This window comes from Magnolia sinica, chromosome 9 (genome assembly GCF_029962835.1).
Source record: "Magnolia sinica isolate HGM2019 chromosome 9, MsV1, whole genome shotgun sequence".
In the NCBI taxonomy this organism is placed as follows: domain Eukaryota; kingdom Viridiplantae; phylum Streptophyta; class Magnoliopsida; order Magnoliales; family Magnoliaceae; genus Magnolia; species Magnolia sinica.
In genome coordinates, this window is record NC_080581.1 from 6,262,173 (window position 1) to 6,281,956 (window position 19,784).

Here is a 19,784-nt window from a genome sequence, read left to right on the forward strand (position 1 = left end):
ATACTTATAAAAGAGGAAGTTAAAAACTGTGATAAATATTCTCTGGATTTAGAATGTATTACTAAGGCCCACCTTGTTGAGGATAACCAGAAGGGTCAAAAAATCGAAGTTTTGTACCACAAAAGAAAAAGCATCATCATGGACAAAGAAATAAAAACATAAACAAAAACAATAGGAAGAATGAATGATGCTGTGTGTGGAAAAAATGAACACTTTAAGCAATGTAGGTTCCACAAAGGTGATAAAAAGGAAAATGACTATGCACATGTTGTGGAAGAATTAATGAGAGCCATTACTGAAGCACTCATTGCTTGTTACTCAGATGAGTAATAGATTGATTAAGCTCCCACCAAGCATCTTTGTTACAACCATAGTACATTTTTCTCATATGAGAATGTAGAAAATGCAAGTGGCATTTTTATGAAAAAATCATCCTAGGCAAAGGTTACCAGTAAAGAAAATGTGAGCCTGAAGCTTTCTTTTGGAAAGATGTTAACTCTTCTTGATTTGTTGCATGTACCAGATTCTTGGAAGAATTTTATCTCTAGATCTATTCTTAACAAGAATGTGTTCAAGTTAGTTTTTGAATCCGAATAATGTGTGTGATCTCTAATAATGATACTTTTGTTTGTTAAACTGAATATTATAACTTATACAGGAAAGAAATATTTTATAACCTTAATAAATGATTACTCTAGACATGCAAGAGTATATCTGATCAGGAGTAGATATGAAGCAAAAGATACATTCGTAACATTTGTAAATGAGATAGAAAATCAATTAGAGAGAAAAGTGAAGGTTCTTAGATCTGATTGAGGTCAAAAATACTTGTCTTATGACTTCACATCTTACCGTGAATCAAAATGGATTATACATGAGGTAACTGCACCATATTCACCTCAACAAAATTGAATAACTAAAAGGAAAAATAAAACTCTGATGAACATGGTAAATAATATACTTTCTAGTTCTGCATTGCCCTTTATTTTAAAGGGACAAGCTCTTCTCACTACATGTCATATTCTAAATTGTGTACCTCATAAGTATTCTAATAAAATTTATTCTGAACTGTAGAATAACAAACCTTCAAACCTAGTATATCTTAAAGTGTAGGGTTGTTTAGTTAAAGTAGGACTACCTTTATCTAAAAAAACTAAATTAGCAGATAAATTTCTTGATTGTGCATTTATATGATATGTGCATAATAGCAAGACTTATAAATTCTTAGTTTTAAGGTCTCATTATCATATTGATGTCGATCTTATCATTGAAACCTTAAATGCAGATTTATTTGAAAATATATTTCGACAAGAATTTTTCCACACAACTTCGTGTGTTTTTTGTAATTGTTTTATTTGCTTTTATCTATCGTTTGCGTGATTTGAATTTGCGGTTTGCTTCTGCAACTCCCAACACAACTAGGGATTGAGATTAGAGGATGAAAAGGAATAGCATCTCTAAGGTATCAAAACCTTTGATCTTGTAGGCCCATGTGAATGGGCTACAAGCACACAATTAGATAGGGTTATCAAGGGGCTTGGCTTGTGCCGGCACATGGTCTATCCAAGCTCGGCCCTTGTTGGGGATTTGTGTTGCGGAATCATATAGATCTAGATCTAGGATAGCAATCCAATAGCACCAAGTATACATAAGAGAGAACACAGATTTAACGTAGAAAACCCTTGAGGGAAAAAACCACGGCACAAAGCGACATAATTTCATTATGAAAATAGAAATTACAAAGAGAAAGGACTTACCTGATTCGAACAACCTCGAATCTCATCCTTGCTACACCCTTTAAAAACCCTAAAACCCTTTTAGGAACCCTTGAAAACCCTTTAGGAAGCCTTAGTATGCTCTAGAATAGCCCTAGGGACCCCTATTTATAGTTTAGGAAACTCCCCTTCCGCACCTCTGCGAAACCGCCTCAAATTTACGCAGTTTGCGCAGAATCCACGCACTATCTGCGTAACCCTCGACTAGTCGAACCAGGTCCTTGACTGGTCGAAGGGCACCCTCGACCAATCGAGCCTGACCCTCAACTGCTCGAGCGACCTGGACACCTAAAAGAAAAAACACGCTACACTTCGAGTCGAGTTGTCCTCAACTGGTCGAGCAGTGCTAGAATTATAGATTTAAAACATTCGATTATAATAATTTTCACCATATCTTCAATATTCAACCATGTAGCTTATTGACCTCTTCTCTTATCTTTGCATCACATTATAGCTTCTCGTGCACACTCCGTCCTTCTTTTTCGCCATCACCAAGTCTAGAGAAGTTGCACATAACTTAAACTTCTCTATAAGAACATTCTAGGTGAGCATGTCTGCCGGATCAGAATCCACGTGCCCAACCACCTTTGCTCCTGTCTTCTCAAAAAGAAAGACGTAGTCTTCTTACAATCTCACCGCTACCCAATATTTCTTGTCGGGGTTTTGCTCACAATACTGATAGCCTGTGAAATAACCGGTCTAATCCAGACCATGGCATATACTGCCAACTGCATTAAAATAAGGCTCATGAGATATATCTTGCTTTTTCTCATCTATTTTGGGACATGTCCCGAGGAAAACTTTGAGGAGAGATGCGTAGGGAACGCTCTCTGGCTTTACTTGGTCCATCACATACTTGATCAATACCTACCCAAGATATTCTACCTAAGATAACCAAAGCCTACTCCTTTTCTAGTCTCAATGCCGAGAACCATTTTTATAGCCCTCTAATCCTTCATCCTGAATGTCCCACTTAACCAAGTCTTAAGTATATTGATATCAAACATATCATAATTGGCGATCTGCATGTCATCAACATACAATTCCTTACTCACCATAAAGGAATCAAACCACTTGCCTAGGCGACAGGTCGTACCACGACCTCCTGCATAACCCTCGACTAGTCAAATCAGGTCAGGGCACCCTCAACAAGTCGAACCTAAACCTCCACTGGTCAAGCGGCCCGGACACCTAAAAGAAAAAACACGCTGGACTTCGAGTCGAGCTGTCCTCAACTGGTTGAGCAACCCCCTCGACCGGTCAAGCACGCGGGAATTATAGATTTAAGACATCTGATTACACTAGCCCTATTTGTCTAAGCTTGGCCTAGGTCACTAACAAACCAAAACAAACATACCAAGTCAAGCCCTTGATGATAATCCACGGCCTGAACCGAGCCCAACCACCTATTTTTGTGCGACATATGGGCTGTTCATTGTGTGCCTCATCGTGCATGATATATGACAAAAACTCACTTAAAATCCTAAAGGAACCAGGCTGGTCCAGGCCTAACAGTCTCTTAAACAAAGACTGAGCTGGCCCAATTATTAAATGGAGCCAGCCCATTTTTAGCCATGCATATGCATCACGCACTGGACCAGCCCATATTGGGTGAGATTCGTGCAAGTTCAACGGCCATGGGTTCGACACCAATCCTATTAGGCCCAACCATTAGCTGAGCTTGACTTGGAGTGCAAGCGCACCCAGATAACATGATCCTACCCAAACCCTCCTGATGCTGAGAAGCCCATGGGCTGGAACAGACTCAGACCTTGATCTTTAGACTAATTCAACCCGGTTTGTAGCTGAGATGGCCTAAGGGCCTATCAACTAGACCTACCCTGGTTCAGATGAAGGTCAAGAAGTCAGTAGCTCATCATAGGACAGAACTCAGCCAATCTTAGCCCAACCCAGCCCAGTAACTTCAAGTAAAAAACAATCCGTTCCCTGTGGATCTACAGTAAGGGCAATCTATAAATGGGTGTGAGAAAGCAAAAGCCTTGAGAAATTCAATAAATTCAAAAGGCATTTTCACAACAATAGAGAGAGAGAGAGAGAGAGAGAGAGAGAGAGAGAGAGGCAACACATCCATGGGATCTCCATGCGTCGCATCACATTCCCAAATGCCAGTGAGAGGGAAAGTCATGTGAACGCAACACATCCATGGGATCTCCATGTGTGGCATCATATTCCCAAATATTCCAACATTGCTGGTATGAAAAGAATCTATCTTTGAATGCTCAAGTGTTATTTACGTGTCCTTTGGACCCATCAATCTTATATATATATATATACACACACACACACACGCCACCAACAGTTATTTTAATTGGATCACTCAATCGGATGGACTGTAACTTCTTGTCCAACTGGTTGGACTTGACACCTATTTCTTAAATTAGTTGTCCTTCTCATATATAAAATACATATGGACCCACGCGTGTGTGATGAAGCTTGTGTGCATGCTATACATGTGCCAGCATGGAGCCACAGGTCCGAAATCCAGTCCATTCATCACAAATGAACTACTATATTGATGGGTCCTTACTCTTGCTCGGGCGGTAGACTCTCAGGAGTTTCAACAGCCGGTCAAGGGTTCGAGTACCCATAGGTGGTGAAATTCCACTAGCGTGAGTGTGTGGGGTGTGTGTGCGTGTGTTATAAAATAAAATTTTTAAAAAAAAAAAAAAAAAAAAAAAAAAAAACCTACTATATTGATGCCGTAGCCTAGGTTGATCCACTCGTCAGGTATGTTTCCAAAACAAACGTAGGCTCGTGTTCTGACCCATCCACCTTTATCCAATATTTGGGCCCACATTCTAACTAAATCAGATTTATTTGTAGTAAAACATTTAGAAATTCAGACAAACCTGATGGACGGGTTGGATCTCACGCTCAAGTGCCATGCTGTCTGTGCACGTTGTATCTATTCTACTCAAACCCATGAATTATGCGTGCCCTACCACGATGAGAGGATGCTAAAAAATCAGCCTTAATCAATCAGCACACTTGAAATCAACTGGAACCCAAAAAACTTCCAGTGGTGGACCAGTTGATGGTTAGATGGTTGGATGGGCCATGGAGCATCGAACTTCCACAGTGGGGCAACCCTGATGGACGAGCTAGATGTCATGGTGACGCAGGGAAGGACATGTTCAGGTTGAGCACCATCTTCCTCGGGAGATAACTATTCCAAATTCAAGGAACTTCTTTAAACTCTTCATAAATGCTTCAAATCCATGAGGAAAATAAGAAAATATAATAATTTTTAGAAATTCGTAATAAATTGATTGATAAAGAAAAATGAGATTACAACCTCTTCAATAATAACATAAACCTTAGGAAGAAGTTTTGAACTCAAACTATAACTAAAACTCTTAGAAATCATGAATTACTATAAATAGTAAACTTAGACAATCATGATTTCCACTGGACCTCATGGTTTCAGTCAAAAATAGTGTCCTATTTCGCTCAACTATGCTATTCTCCTAATTATTCTAGGCACTATTTATGTTCGACACAACTCCTAAAGCCCAACAACGAATGAAGACTTATACTCAAACTAAAACTTTTATAAAAAGTAAAAAACCAAATTAAAAAAGGAATTCGACCGTATCTGATGGTATTTCGCAAATTCGGCATGGTGTGGCTAAAGTAGCTTGTCTTACCCCAAAATCATATATGGTATGTCTGAGAGCTCATTCCGGTTTGCGAGATACATCTGTTTTAAGTTCCGACGGTCTGGATCATCTCTGTCTCTGATCAGGCCTTTTCTGCTCCATCTGGGCCAGGAAATTATCAGCGACCCGCTCTACATCATGGACATCCCAACAGCGTGGGCACACGCGTAGCCCTTGTAGAATAAGATTATTCTACAAAGACTTGTACAGGAACTGGTCTTATTATTTTATTATGAACAGTTTTAGAAACTGCTTGTTAATCTCAGCATCCCTATCTAATGCAACAGTTGGTATTTGGGGACGGACGATCGAGCTTGAATGCTAACTTGGGCAAAACGGATATAAACGGTTAGTGTCTTACGTCTATAAATACTCAAGAAAATGTGCCCATATGACCACACAAACATACTCAAAAACACCCAATCAATGGCTTCTCTTCATCAACCAATCTTCGAAAGTCACATGGCGTTTGATGTCCTGATTGCCAACGTGGCAAAAATCCATGCAAGCATCAGTAAGCTAGAGTCCTTAAGGCCTTCCAAGCATGTCAATGCCCTCTTCACTCAGCTTGTCAAGCTATGCACCCTCCCATCTTCCATCAATGTCCAAAACCTACCACCCGACATGCAACGCATGCGCCAGAGCTTGATAGGCCTCTGTGGGCGAGCTGAAGGCCTTCTCGAGCTTGAATTCTCCACTTTAATTACCAAAATACCCCGCCCTTTAGACCACCTAAACCTCTTCCCCTACTACACTAACTACGTCAAGCTCGCCGGACTAGAGTATGGGATCCTCTCTGAAAATGGAGTGCTGCAACCTAAAAGGGTGGCATTCGTGGGGTCCGGTCCCATGCCGCTAACTTCCATTATCATGGCGATCCACCACATGAAAACAACGCGCTTCGACAACTACGACATCGATGAATCGGCAAACAACCTAGCCCGCCGGATTCTCGCAACGGATGATGAACTAGCAAAGAGGATGGAGTTCAAGACAAGTGATGTGATGGATGTGAGGGAGGAGCTAGGAGAATTTGATTGCATTTTCTTGGCAGCTCTGGTGGGGATGACTAAGGAAGAGAAGGTGAAGGTGGTGGGCCACCTAAGGAAGTATATGAAGGGTGGAGGTATTTTGCTAGTGAGGAGTGCAAATGGAGCTAGAGGATTTTTGTACCCCATTGTAGAAAAGGATGACTTGCATGGGTTTGAGATTCTGTCCATCTTCCATCCTACAGATGAAGTTATAAACTCAGTTGTACTTGCACGCAAGCCCATCGCATAAAAGAGTTAGGATGCGTGTGTTTGATTTTCTATACTCTATAGAAGTACCTAGAGCTAGTAAATGATAGTCTAGGATTCTCTTCTTTTATGTGGAACTAGTATTTCCTCTATTGTGTTTAGGTGTTGTCTGATGTTTGTTTGGTTTTTCAATGTGGGGTTTGAGAGTTAGTAAATCTCTTTTGTGTTCGAGTGAGTAATGATATCATTACTTGCTTTTACTTCTATTGAGATCTTGTTTATGTACGCATTCTCTCTCTCTCTCTCTCTCTCTCTCTCTCTCTCTGTGTGGATGTCCTGCACACGTGCACTGTTCGCATATATGCCGCGTATGTAGCATTGCGCGTGGATCTCATCAACAGGAAGAGGACCGGAATATCCTAAAGCACCTGTTTTATGCCTATCATAAAACAACCCATATGTGGAGCCCACCATATTATTTGAACGGTACATAAAAAGTATAAACCGGATAGAAAACTCAAAAAGGATACACCAATGGAAATAATTTAAAATTGCTACTAAATCATTTGGATAACTTTCATAAAATTAATGGGTTTGATGAAAGATACATGCCTCTCGATGGCCCCCACACAAACCTATGGTTGGCATTCCATTGCCGTGGCACGCCTGAGTAGTAGACGTGTATGATTTTTTGCCCAAAGGCCTAAAATCGATCGAAAATGAAAAACTGAGTAGATGTTACGTATAAACATGGTGGGCTAAAGAGGGTTGGTGTTTTAGAGGCCTTAGATAAAATGGGATATCAGTCCACAAAGAGTCACGAGGGGCCACCATCAGTTTTTATGGCATCCCACCTGTCTAGAAGGATTGCCCCATTTGAAATTTAGACAACTTAATATGTAAGTATATCCATCAATCATGTGGACCACTATGTTAAGTTAAACACTTCAGATGATTGTCATTTGATTTCTATTATGTGATCCACTAAATAACTAGGTAAACCTGATTTTGGAGCATCCCATCATTGTGATAGGGCTCATTTTATGCTTGGTTGAATGGAGTACAAATAAAAGGGTGGGCCCCACAAAAGTATATGAATTTAAATAGGCAGGTGAACGGGACATGTGAGTAGTGAGATGGGATGAGCAGGTTGCATGCATGTTTCTTGTAAGACCCTCGCTGACACATACTACTTCGGGGGGGGGGGGGGGGTTGGGTATTAGATGGGATTAGGTAGGATATAATTGCATTTGGTCTCATACAATTCCATCCAACATTTGGAGAGGACGGGAAAGGTTGGGATTATGTGGGATGGAATTGCATTTAGTCTCATCGAATTGCATTTGGTCTCATGCAGGATTTATGTAGATTTTGAAATCCACTACACATGTGGGGCCCACATTGATGCATGTGTTTATCCATGTTGTCCATCCATATACACTGTTTACTTGTGACATTCTAGTTATATATGTATTCAAGTGAACAATATCCATTGTGAATTTGGTCCATTGATTACAATTTCATGGTCCACCAAACATGATTTTGCTTAATCTGGTGTTTTCCCATGGCAAAAATTTTATCCCAAATATGGGATTGGATGGTTACAATACCATGGTATTTCCAGACATGCAATCTTTGTGCAATAATGATGTTAATTCCATCTAATACAATTCAATACCATTCAATTCCACATACCAAACAAGCCCTATAAGAATCCAAATCCATTACTTGCCATAAACATAGATTTTCTTTTCTCTGCATTGTGATTGGTCCACATCATTACTAATGTTGTCAGCACTGTTGTATTAAATGCAGTCTATAATTATGTGTCTCAATCACATTGCAATAAACATAAATTTTTTATTTGTGGCAAGCAGGGGATCCAAATTCTACTTAAAAAGGTACGGTATCGCGTGACACAGATAGTACCTTCCCCTTGGTTGGAAGAGTCATGTGAATGGTTTGGATAGCGTATATAGACTATGGTGGACACAATAAACAACCAACCGTGGGCATCCCATCTCAACTCTTCCTTGTCGCTTTTAGTTTTGGACATATCCAGTTTTTGGTTTCCGAGGTAAACAAAATATAGTACACCTGATGAATGGCATGGATGAGGAAGATAGTCAGTTGGAAAGGGAAGAGATTAACAACGATTCTTTCTTTTCACAGCTTGGTGAGTTGTATCAATGGCGGGAAATTACCAGCTAGCTAGGGTTCCCGAATTTTATTACTATAATTGCCGGATAACTGATCAACGGTTCACAAAAAGGACCAACACGTGGGACCTGAAACATTTAACAGCTATATGACTTTAGGATGATCTGGAACGTCCATCCTATGAACCCATTGTGGAGATTCTACAGATTAAATCAGAATCATCCTAATTCAACATGATGGGATTGGTAGGGACCATTACTCATGTTCTTTTGACCGTACACTTGCAGGTCATGAGTCCTCCCCAGTGGGGCCCATTGAATGTACGTTTCAACGCAACGAACCGATCACAAGAAGTTTGAAGAATTTTACAAAAGCAACAACCGAATCATTGATTTCAGTATATAAACCTGTTTTACAAAACCATCTCTTCAAGAAAAGGGACTCACCAAAGAGTCTAAAGCCCAAAGCGGAAGTTTGTGAGTGAACTTCAAGACTGCCCATAAATGATGAAATTAGAACCATTGATCGAATGGGCCACTTCAAACCGAATGACCAAAAAATCGCTTAAAGGTTTTCCAAGAAGGCCCGCTTGGGATTCTTGGAGATGAGAGGATCGATAAGGAATAGCATCCCAAAGGCATCAAAGCCTTTGATCTCGGAAGCCCCATGTGAATGGGCTTCAATCACAATATGACACAGGGAGGGACGCGATGAGGTCCATCACCATTTACCTCAGGAGATATCTATTCCGAATGCACTGCTCTCTAAACTCCTCACAGAGCTTCCTCGAATCCATGACAGATAAAAGAAGAAAAAATTTCAAAAAAAAAAAATGATTGATCATAAAAAAAAAAAAATAATAATAATAATAATAATAATAATAAATACAAGTCTTTAAATAATGAGTTCAAACCTAGGACAGTTGTAGACTCAAACTCAACTCAAATACCCTAAAAGGTGACTTCCTGTCAATAATAAACTTACCATTATAGATGATAATGATTCCTACAGGACTTCATGGTTTTCAACCAAAAATAGTAAGTGTTCAATTTGACCTTATCCCCGATATTCTCCTAAGTGTTCTATGCCCTTTTGATGTTAGGCACTACTCCCACAACTCAAGGATCAAAAGTTATACTCCAACTAAAATTTACTATTTATAGTAAAAACAAAATTAAATGGAACTTTTGACCGCTGATTTGATGGAATCTCGCAAATCCAGTGTGGGCAACCCAGTGTAGTGGGTTGATTGTCTTAAGTAGCTTCTCCTACCTCAAAATCATATATGATATGTCGAAAAACTCATCCCGGTTTGTGAGATATGATTGATTTAAGGTCTGACTGTCTGAATAAGTTCCACCTCCTACGGGCCTTCTCTGGTCCATCTTTGCCATGAAAGTTTCTGCGATCTGCTCTACATCACAATATTACATGGGGCTATCAACAAGCTTTTTTTGGGCCACACGAGATTTGTCCATGCTTAGCCCAGGCCACTGACGGGCCAAAACAAAAAGACCCAAGTCATGCCCTTGATTGTAATCCACGGCCTGACCCGAGCCCACCCATCCATTTTTGTGCGACATCTGGCATGATGTAAGCTAAACAGCACTTAAAATCTTAGCTGATGGTCTCTTAAACAAAGGCCGAGCCTCTGTTTTAACACGGGGTTCGAGTCCTTACCTCAGTGGTAGACTCTGAGGAGTTTCAACACAAGGTCTTGTGTTCGAGACCCATAGGTGGTGAAATCCCACTATGGCGTTCGTGGGTGGTGTGGGTCAGGTGCATGTGAAAAAAAAAAAAAAAAAAAGGCCGAGCCTCACCCATTTATTAAACGAGCTTAACTTTATGCCCCAGGCCTGAAGTAGGCCAAGCCCGTGGGCAGCCTGGCCGACTGACAACCCCAATTTTAAAGCAATTCAGCAGCCGAAAATTACCATGATGGAATCACTAGGACTTAATAAACCATCGTTATTTTTTAGAATTTGTCTCTCAGAAGATAATGGCCCACCAGATCAACGTTGTTGATCTCCCTAGAAATGCTCTATGTGTGCAAGCATCCATCTCCAAGAGACACTTTAGCTTTCATCTTGACCGGGAAGACCTTATTAAATGCTTTGTAAGGTGGCCCAGCTAGTTCAAAGCACGGAACTAAACCAACCATGGGCCAGCCCATTTTCAGCCGCGTACATGCATTACGCAAATTGGCTGCACCGGACCAACAATTTTAGGCCGTGGGTTCGACCCAAGGCCTCGATTTTAGGCCCAACAATCTGAACTGGAATTCGGGTGAAAGTGGGCCCAGATAAAATGATCCTATCCTAGCCCTCCTGATGCCAACCTGAAACAGACCCAGACCTCAATATTCAGATAATTCGGCCGGTTTTGCGGCTGAGATTGCCTAAGGGCTCATCAGGTAGACCTGGCCAGGTTTAGATCAAGTTCAAGTGGTCACTAGCTCACGGGCCAGAAATCCCTGGCTGAATAAGGACAATCAGTGGGTTGAAAGAGAGCAAAAGGTATGACATATTCTCCACACCACAAGGAAGGAGAGAGAGAGAGAGAGAGAGAGAGAGAGAGAGAGAGAGAGAGATGTGAACACAACATATTGATAGGATCTCCATGCGTCGCATCACATCCCGAAAACCCAACGTGCATGGTGTGAAAAGAATCTCCCTTTGATTGCTTAAGTGTCATTTGACGTGTCAATCTCTCTCTCTCTCTCTCTCTCTCTCTCTCTCTCTCTAAGAGAGAGGAGGCCTCAAGTCCAACCGTTTGGATTACACGTTACAGTCCACCCAGTGGATAAAAGACATACGTCACGGTGGGCCCCACAAACCCCCTGCCTGGACCGAGTCCATCCAGACAAGGCCGAACGCAAAACATCCAGAGCTTTGTCAAGCGCGTGCACGTGTGCAATGACACTGATGAACACGCCTTACATGTGCCAAAATGACCTTATAGATCCGAAATCCACTTCATCCATCACAAAGGGACCACTATATTAACCCCCCATCACAAGAACTAAGTTGATTAACCCATCCACCTCTATCCAGTATTGGGCTAGTGAACAAGATTTTTTTTTTTTTTTTTTTTTTTTTTTAAGTTCGAGAGAGTCGGACCAACCTGATGGATGGATGAGATCTCTCACGTATGTACCATGCCGACACACGTGTAGCAGACGTGCAGAGGCCGGTTCCTCTACTGCGCATTTTCTTTCTTATACTATAAGTAATGCACGGCGTGTACGTGTAGGAACTATTCTCTTTGCCTCTTTCCCTATTCACTTGGCTACATGATGTGTGTATTCCACCTAACCTATGCTAAACAAATCTAGCCTATTCAATCGTTGCATGGTCACACCAGATATGTACGTAACTGATAACTTTCAAATTCATGTTGTGGCCCACCTTATATATTGTTGGATTAGCCTGACTTTTGATGCATCCAACTTTCAAAGTGGCCGACCATCATGCCACGTTGGATGCTATGTGCGTCCCACTATAGTGAACTCACGCGTAGCCCTGGTATAAAATAAGCTTATTCTAGCTGCAACGACTTACAGAGGAGCTGGCCTCATTATTTTATTAAGAACACTTTTAGTAAATGCTTAAGCCGGTTAATCTCAACCTCCCTATTTAATCCAACGGTTAGTATTTGGCAATATAGGATGAGTTGTGACTGAGGCAGAACGGACTTGAAAATAATCATAACTGTCTTACCTCTATAAATACTCAAGTAAATGTGCCCATATGACCATACAAACACACTCAAAGACACCCAATCAATGGCTTCTCTCCATCAACCAATCTTCGAAAGTCACATGGCGTTTGATGTCCTGATTGCCAACGTGGCGAAAATCCATGCAAGCATCAGTAAGCTAGAGTCCTTAAGGCCTTCCAAGCATGTCAATAGCCTCTTCACTCATCTTGTCAAGCTATGCACCCTCCCATCTTCCATTAATGTCCAAAACCTACCACCCGACATGCAACGCATGCGCCAGAGCTTGATAGGCCTCTGTGGGCGTGCTGAGGGCCTTCTTGAGCTTGAATTCGCTACTTTAATTACCAAAATACCCCAACCATTAGACCATCTAAACCTTTTCCCCTACTACAGTAACTACATCAAGCTCGCTGGCCTTGAGTACCAGATCCTCTCTGAAAATGGAGTGGTGCAACCTAAAAGGGTGGCATTCGTGGGGTCTGGTCCCATGCCGCTAACTTCCATTATCATGGCCATCCACCACATGAAAACAACGTGCTTCGACAACTACGACATCGATGAGTCAGCGAACAACCTAGCCCGCCGGATCGTCGCGACGGATGATGAACTAGCAAAGAGGATGGAGTTCAAGACAAGTGATGTGATGGATGTGAAGGAGGAGCTAAGAACATTTGATTGCATTTTCTTGGCAGCTCTGGTAGGGATGAGTAAGGAAGAGAAGGTGAAAGTGGTGGCCCACCTAAGGAATTATATGAAGGGTGGAGGTATTTTGCTAGTGAGGAGTGCAAATGGAGCTAGAGGATTTTTGTATCCCATTGTAGAAGAGGATGACTTGCATGGGTTTGAGATTCTGTCCATCTTCCATCCTACAAATGAAGTTATAAACTCCGTTGTACTTGCACGCAAGCCCATCGTATAAAAGATGAGTTAGGATGCGTGTGTTTGGTTTTCTATAATCAATAGGAGTACCTAGAGCTAGTTTATGTTATGTTACTCTAGGATTTGCTTCTTTTGGGTGGAACTAATATTTCCTATGTTGTTTTTAGGTCTTGAATGATGTTTGTTTGGTTTTTCAATGTGGGGGGTTGAGTTAGTAACTTAGTAAATGATCTCTATTGTGTGAGAGTGTCTAATGATGTTCTTACTTGCTTTTGCTTCTATTGATATCTTGTTTTAATGTGGGGCCCACCACAATGTTTATTTGCCAGCCAACTTGTTCATAAAGTCAGGTAAACACATATATCAAGCTTGTTCCAAATTTTCCCTGGCCCCAATAAATTTTCAACAGTAGGAGGGTGTTCAATTCCCACTATCCACTTGAGATACAACTTTGGATCTACCTCATTTTTGGGCTCATGCATTGAACTTAGCAGGCAAAATGGAAAAATGGCCTGTATAATTTTTATTTAAATTAAAAAATAAAAAAGCATATATATCTTGGTGAGGCCCCACTTAGCTTTTCCACTAGCTAGCTGGGTGGTGTTGGCCTTACCACCAAATCCCAATTCAAGAGACCCTTTCTTTTTTTTTAAAGGCACATCCACCATGTGAATTTAGAGGTTTTTGAATGGTTGTTAATTGATTTCCATTGTGTGGTCCACTTAATAAGTGTTTAAGAGTCTGATTTTTTAGAGCATTCTATCATCGTAATGAGATCCACTTAATGCTAGATTGGATAGAATACAAACATTAGAGTAGCCACATACAGGTATATTCAGTCAAATAAGCTGGTGAGCAGTGAAATGGGATGAGCCACTTGCACATTTCTTAGAAAACCATCGCTGCCACGTGTTACTTAGAAAGCGAAAGGTAACTTGCCCCGCATGTTTCTGGAGAGTAACTTCCTTAGAAGAGTCATAAGCTATATATAAACTACGATGGACCCCCATAAGCAACTAACGATTGGCATTCTATCTCACCTCTTTAACTTTGGACGGACCCAATTTTTCGTTTTCAAGGTGAACACGAGTCAGCACACCTGATGGACGGCTTGGATCTCATGCATGTTCTCCCTCACGTGGTACTCTATCAGTAGTAGGCCTGCCCCATGACTTTGCTGATCAGCGATAGCGCTAGCTTCTTTTACCGTTTAAGGATCCATGCTAGATTTAAAATTACTCAAAACTAAGAGGCTATCCAATACGTTTTCTATCTTATTGGGCTTCATATTAGCCAAGTGGCAAATGGACCAGGTAGCTCGCCCCCAGGTCGGGCTTGGGTTAATAGCCCCACTTTAACCACATGTGGCTAGTCCGGTCTGGCCCGACCCAACTGTTATATCCTAGTGGCGTACTTGTTATGTCTGACAGTTTTGTGATGTGTCCATTTCTACATTCATGTAAGGCCCACATGATTAACGGATAGATTATGAACATTCTAGTGGAAAATGAGCTGGGCCAAATCAACTTTTCTATCTGGTCTTGGGCCTGTGGTGCTAGGCCCATGCTGGGATGGGTCAGGCTCAAGCTGTGGGTCTTAAGTGGAATGAAGTAAATTTCTTTCCATAATTCAACAATTAAAAAAATAAAAAATAAAAAATCACATAAAAGATAGAAAAATATTCCCAATAAGTAGTAATATATAAGGAGTAAATGAGAATTTTTACATATTGTATATATTATAAAATTGCACTTTACGATCCAAAATGGGCCCCTTTTAAAAACGGGCCTGTATTTTAAGCCCGAGCTTGGCCCTTCTGCTTGATACTTCACCCAAGGCCAGCCCAAGACATGTAGGCTCAAAAGCCAGTGGGCCAGCTGGGGCCCATTTGTAGCTGGACTTGGATTCCTATGTTAGTTCACCACCCCATTTTAAGAATGATGGTGACTTATCCTCGTCACATGTGATGCTTATTTATAGCTATCCATACCGTCCAATTTTTGGAGCTTACAATGGATGGAGCATATCTGTAAAATAAGAATGATGAAGCAATCCCACCCATCCAAATGATGGCTCTCAAATGGACGGTCAAAACAAAAATAGTCAATGGTCTACATTCAAAGTAGAAAAAATCACGCCCACCCACCTTGAAGGTCCAAATCGCTTCATATGGAGGATGGACCTTCTGGTGGGATTGGATGGCTTGGAATTATATCTGGTCTCCAGCATTTGGAATCGATGGGAAAGATTGAATTAATCTATACATTTGAACTTCCATCCAACAAGAGATACAATGGCCTTCACATGTGACATTCAAGTCGCAGATAAATATTAGTGACAGGCATCAATTGTGAAATTTGGTCCATTAACTACAAATTCACCATTTGTCAAATGATGGTTTCACATAAAATAGTATTTTTTTCCAGAAGAAGAATTCAATCCCAGACATTGGATGGTCAAAATAACATGTTATTTCCATGCATATAATCAATGTAGAATAATAGTCTTAATTCCATCTAATGCAATTCAATACCACCTAATCATATATTCCAAACAAGTCTTAATAGGAGAATAACAAACCAGACGCATATGATAATTCAATCCATGCCATCCATCTGTTTTTCCCGATCATTTTAGGACAATAGGCCAAAAATCAGGTGGATCCAAAACTCAAGATGGCCATATGAGAGGAAATAATAAGGATTCAGTGACCACCATTGAAATATTTGTATAGCCACAAAAGTTTTGGTGTCAGGCTAAGTTTTCACTTCATCCCAGTGGGAATAACCTTATAAACAGTTTGGATGGCATATAAACATCAAGGTGGAGCCCAGTTTTTCCTCTCATCTGGCCTCCTTGAGTTTTCAATCCACCTGATTTTCGGTCTCATATCCTAAAATGTATCCAGAAAAACAGATGAACAGAGTGGATTTCTCACTATCATCATCACTGGCTCCAACTAGCATCCTTTAAGAGGAAATCAATGTCTCATCCTAAGTGTGTTTGAAAGTTGTTAAGTATGTGCTCTTCTACTCCCTCTGAAAGAAGCGAGTGGCCCAATCGATCAAATCCCGCCAAGATACTACCAAGCTACCTAGTGTTGGGGTTACCATGCAGTATAAATGAATCCAATGAAAATGGTTGTGGATCATGTGATGGCAAGACTAAATGGCCCACCATAATGTATATATATGTTTTGTACGGTCACTTAGACCTGAATGAAGGAAAAGCACAAATATCAGGCATTCCATCCCCACTGTCTCCTTTGATGTGGTCCACTTGAGCTTTAGATATACTTTAATTTTAGGCTCATAACCTAAAATGAGCTGCCAAAACAAATGGACAGCACGAATGGCCTCACAGAGTCTTGCCAGCACGAGTGTAGTCATCATGCAGGCACTTGACTAAAAGGTTCTATAATACAATTATCACTTAGGACTAGGGGTGTGCATGAGTCGAACTGGGTCAAGCTTGGCACAGCTTGACTCGGCTCGACGACTACCTGACCCCAGCTCAAACTTGGCTCGACTCGGTCCTCGAGCCGGACTGGCCAGCTTGGCTCGGTTCAGTTAGCAGCTCGGGCCTATTCGAGCTGAGTTTGAGCCAAGATCAAGCATCTGCGGCATTTTCTCAAACACATAAAGTACACCTTTAATTTCTCACAAAATGTAAAACAGTCGCATCAATTCACAAGTATTTCATCAAACACTCAGTAGACAACATAAAACTCATCATTTTATCAAACACTTGCTGAGCAACACAATATCAAAATAATCGAGTCACCGAACTAGTTCGATCCGAGTTCGATTCAAGTTGGGGTTCGATCCAAGTCGAGTCAAGCTTGTGCAAGCTTGAACTTGGCTCAAAAAATTCTCAAGCTCAAAAAATTAACTCGACTCAGCTTGAACTCAGTTTCCAACGGAGTCGAGCTTTTTAGAGTCAAGCCAAGCGAGCTAACCGAGTTAACTCGGTTCGTGTACAACCCTACGTAGGACTCATCACTTAAATTTGATTGTTTTTATGTGATTTTACATTGTTTCTTATGATATCGCCCACCTGAGTAAGATTGGCCTGATCTTCCAGATGGGACACACCTGATGCATGGTTTGGATAGGCCAAAGAAAAAATCACGGGCCCAAAACAGCCTGCGTTTTTCTCCCTTCATAGGACTCGTCCTGCCGGGAGCGACTCGGTCCGAGACTTGTATGTTACCCAACTTGTCCGAGTCGACCGGCAGCAGACGATCGTCGGATGCCGAAGCTGGCACGTATCGTCCATTCCGTTCCGGTTTCGACAGTGATGCATCACGTAACGGTTTTGGACCATATCTTAAACCTTGATCCAAGCCATTCAATTTGCAGCGTAAAAGGAATATCTACCAAATTATCCTGATCAAAGCATCCTAACCATCCAATGATTCCCATCAGATGGATGGCTAAAAGTAAAACACAAAATCAGATAGCTAATTTTATCACCTTTAGTAATTTTGGGGCCTCCATAAATAGTCAGATCAACAATTTGGACGGTCTGGATCGTCGTAAAACTATACCATTTGTACAGTCGAAGAATAACCACCAATTCGTAAATGATACTTAACTGACACAGAGTCCAACCAAAGGCAAATAAACTCACTTTTTATTTATTATAATTGCAACCTAATTAGAACATTAAACAAAAAACAAAAAACTAAAAACAAAAGACAAAAAAAAAGGAAAATTATTTTTCAGCCTACATTTTTTTCAAAATAAAATAAAATTAAAATTAAAAATTCCTACATTACCATAGAGATGTGGCAAAAATAGACATATACAGCTTTGGATTGAGATAGGGAGCTCCTTTTTTAGGGTTTTCTCACTTGATCTACCTTTCCTTTTCTGAAACCCTAACTTCCATTTTTTCTTCTTCTTTTTTGTTTTTCTTTCCTTTCTTCATTCCCATCTATCTACCATTTTATAGTATGCACTGTGGATGTTATCGCCGAGATTTTCAAAATATCCCGTTGCTTTCATCAAACGATATTATCACGATATATCGTGAATACGTTACAGGATATTATCAAGATATTTTCATAATATCGGCTAATTTTAAAATATCGCGTTTTTCTCAAGATAATCTCGCGATATTAATAAGAAAACGGAAAAAAGCTTAAGGAATTCATTATCTATATATATTTAAATTTAAAATGTAGTTATTTTGACGAGAATTTGGAGAAAATATCCTGATAAAAACCTTAAATTTTGGAAATCCACCCCGGCTGGGAAATTTTCGAGAACCAGATTTTTCACTATGAAGTAAATTATTTTTAACCATAATTTACATTTTTAAAATTATTTATTAACTTATATAAATATTTTATTTTTAACGAGATTTTATGATAATATCGTGAAAATTTTCGAGCATTCAACATATCCCGATAAATTGACGAGAACGAGATTTAGCATGTACACCTCCCCTCTTCTAGGCTGCATGACAACTACGGAGTCTTCTAATGGACTCGCGCGACTGAGATGGAGAAGTAGAAGGAGTTCACTTTCACCTGCTAACATGGAACAGTTGTACGAGATCTGGACCGTTCATTATGAGAGGCCCATCATGATTCTGCTTTTTCCAATTATCAGATCGGTCTGAACATCAGGTTGTCTATACAAGTATGATACAAAACTATCTTCTTCTTTTTTCATCCGTACACCTGAGGTATGCCTGGCGTTTTAACAACCGAGATCTCGGGTCATGTGCCACTTCATGATGAGCCTGATACATCTCATGCGCGCGAGTGACGTGCTTACGCCGTATATATGGCATCCAAAGGAAGGCGTGTTCCGTCATGCATTTCGTGGGTACTTTGCTATTTGTGGGAAAAGGCCATTCTGGGGAGAGAAAAAGAGGATACTCTTGCAGACTTTGATGGCTCGTGACGTGCACGTGAGTCAAAATGAACCAACCAAATAGAGGGACCCACTTCAGATGGGCCACAGCTCCAAAATAAGATTGATTGAACGGTCTTAAACCTTTGATTAAAACTAATCAAGTGGGGCACTATCTATAAAACAAATGTAGCCGTTGATCGAGTGGGGAAAACAAACAGAGATTTTTTATCTGGTTGATCGACTGATTAATAGCCCGTGAAGGATGATTAAGAGAAAATAGTAGAATACGAATTGATGAGTAAAGAGGTGATTATGATTACAGAAGCTAACTTAGCACGTGTGCGAAATCTGGCCATTCATATGTGAAATGATAAAACTGAAAATAAAGGGGTCCACCCTACATGGCTGAAAATTGATTGTACCCAGCCAGCAATGCATACATACTGACATTTGGGCCCACTCAGA

The 19,784-nt window shown here is 40.6% G+C and overlaps 2 protein-coding genes across 2 annotated transcripts; both read left to right on the forward strand.

The window, feature by feature from the left end:
- The first annotated feature begins 5,863 nt into the window (after positions 1-5,863).
- Positions 5,864-6,762, forward strand: LOC131256115 (nicotianamine synthase-like). Its single transcript, XM_058257164.1, has one exon. It carries the CDS (start codon positions 5,882-5,884, stop codon positions 6,734-6,736), a length of 855 nt encoding a protein of 284 aa, XP_058113147.1. The 5' UTR covers positions 5,864-5,881; the 3' UTR covers positions 6,737-6,762.
- A 5,188-nt stretch (positions 6,763-11,950) lies between these two features.
- On the forward strand, positions 11,951-13,725 carry LOC131256116 (nicotianamine synthase-like). The gene has a single exon (XM_058257165.1). The coding sequence runs from the start codon at positions 12,593-12,595 to the stop codon at positions 13,490-13,492; it is 900 nt and encodes a 299-aa protein (XP_058113148.1). The 5' UTR covers positions 11,951-12,592; the 3' UTR covers positions 13,493-13,725.
- The last annotated feature ends 6,059 nt before the right edge of the window (positions 13,726-19,784 follow it).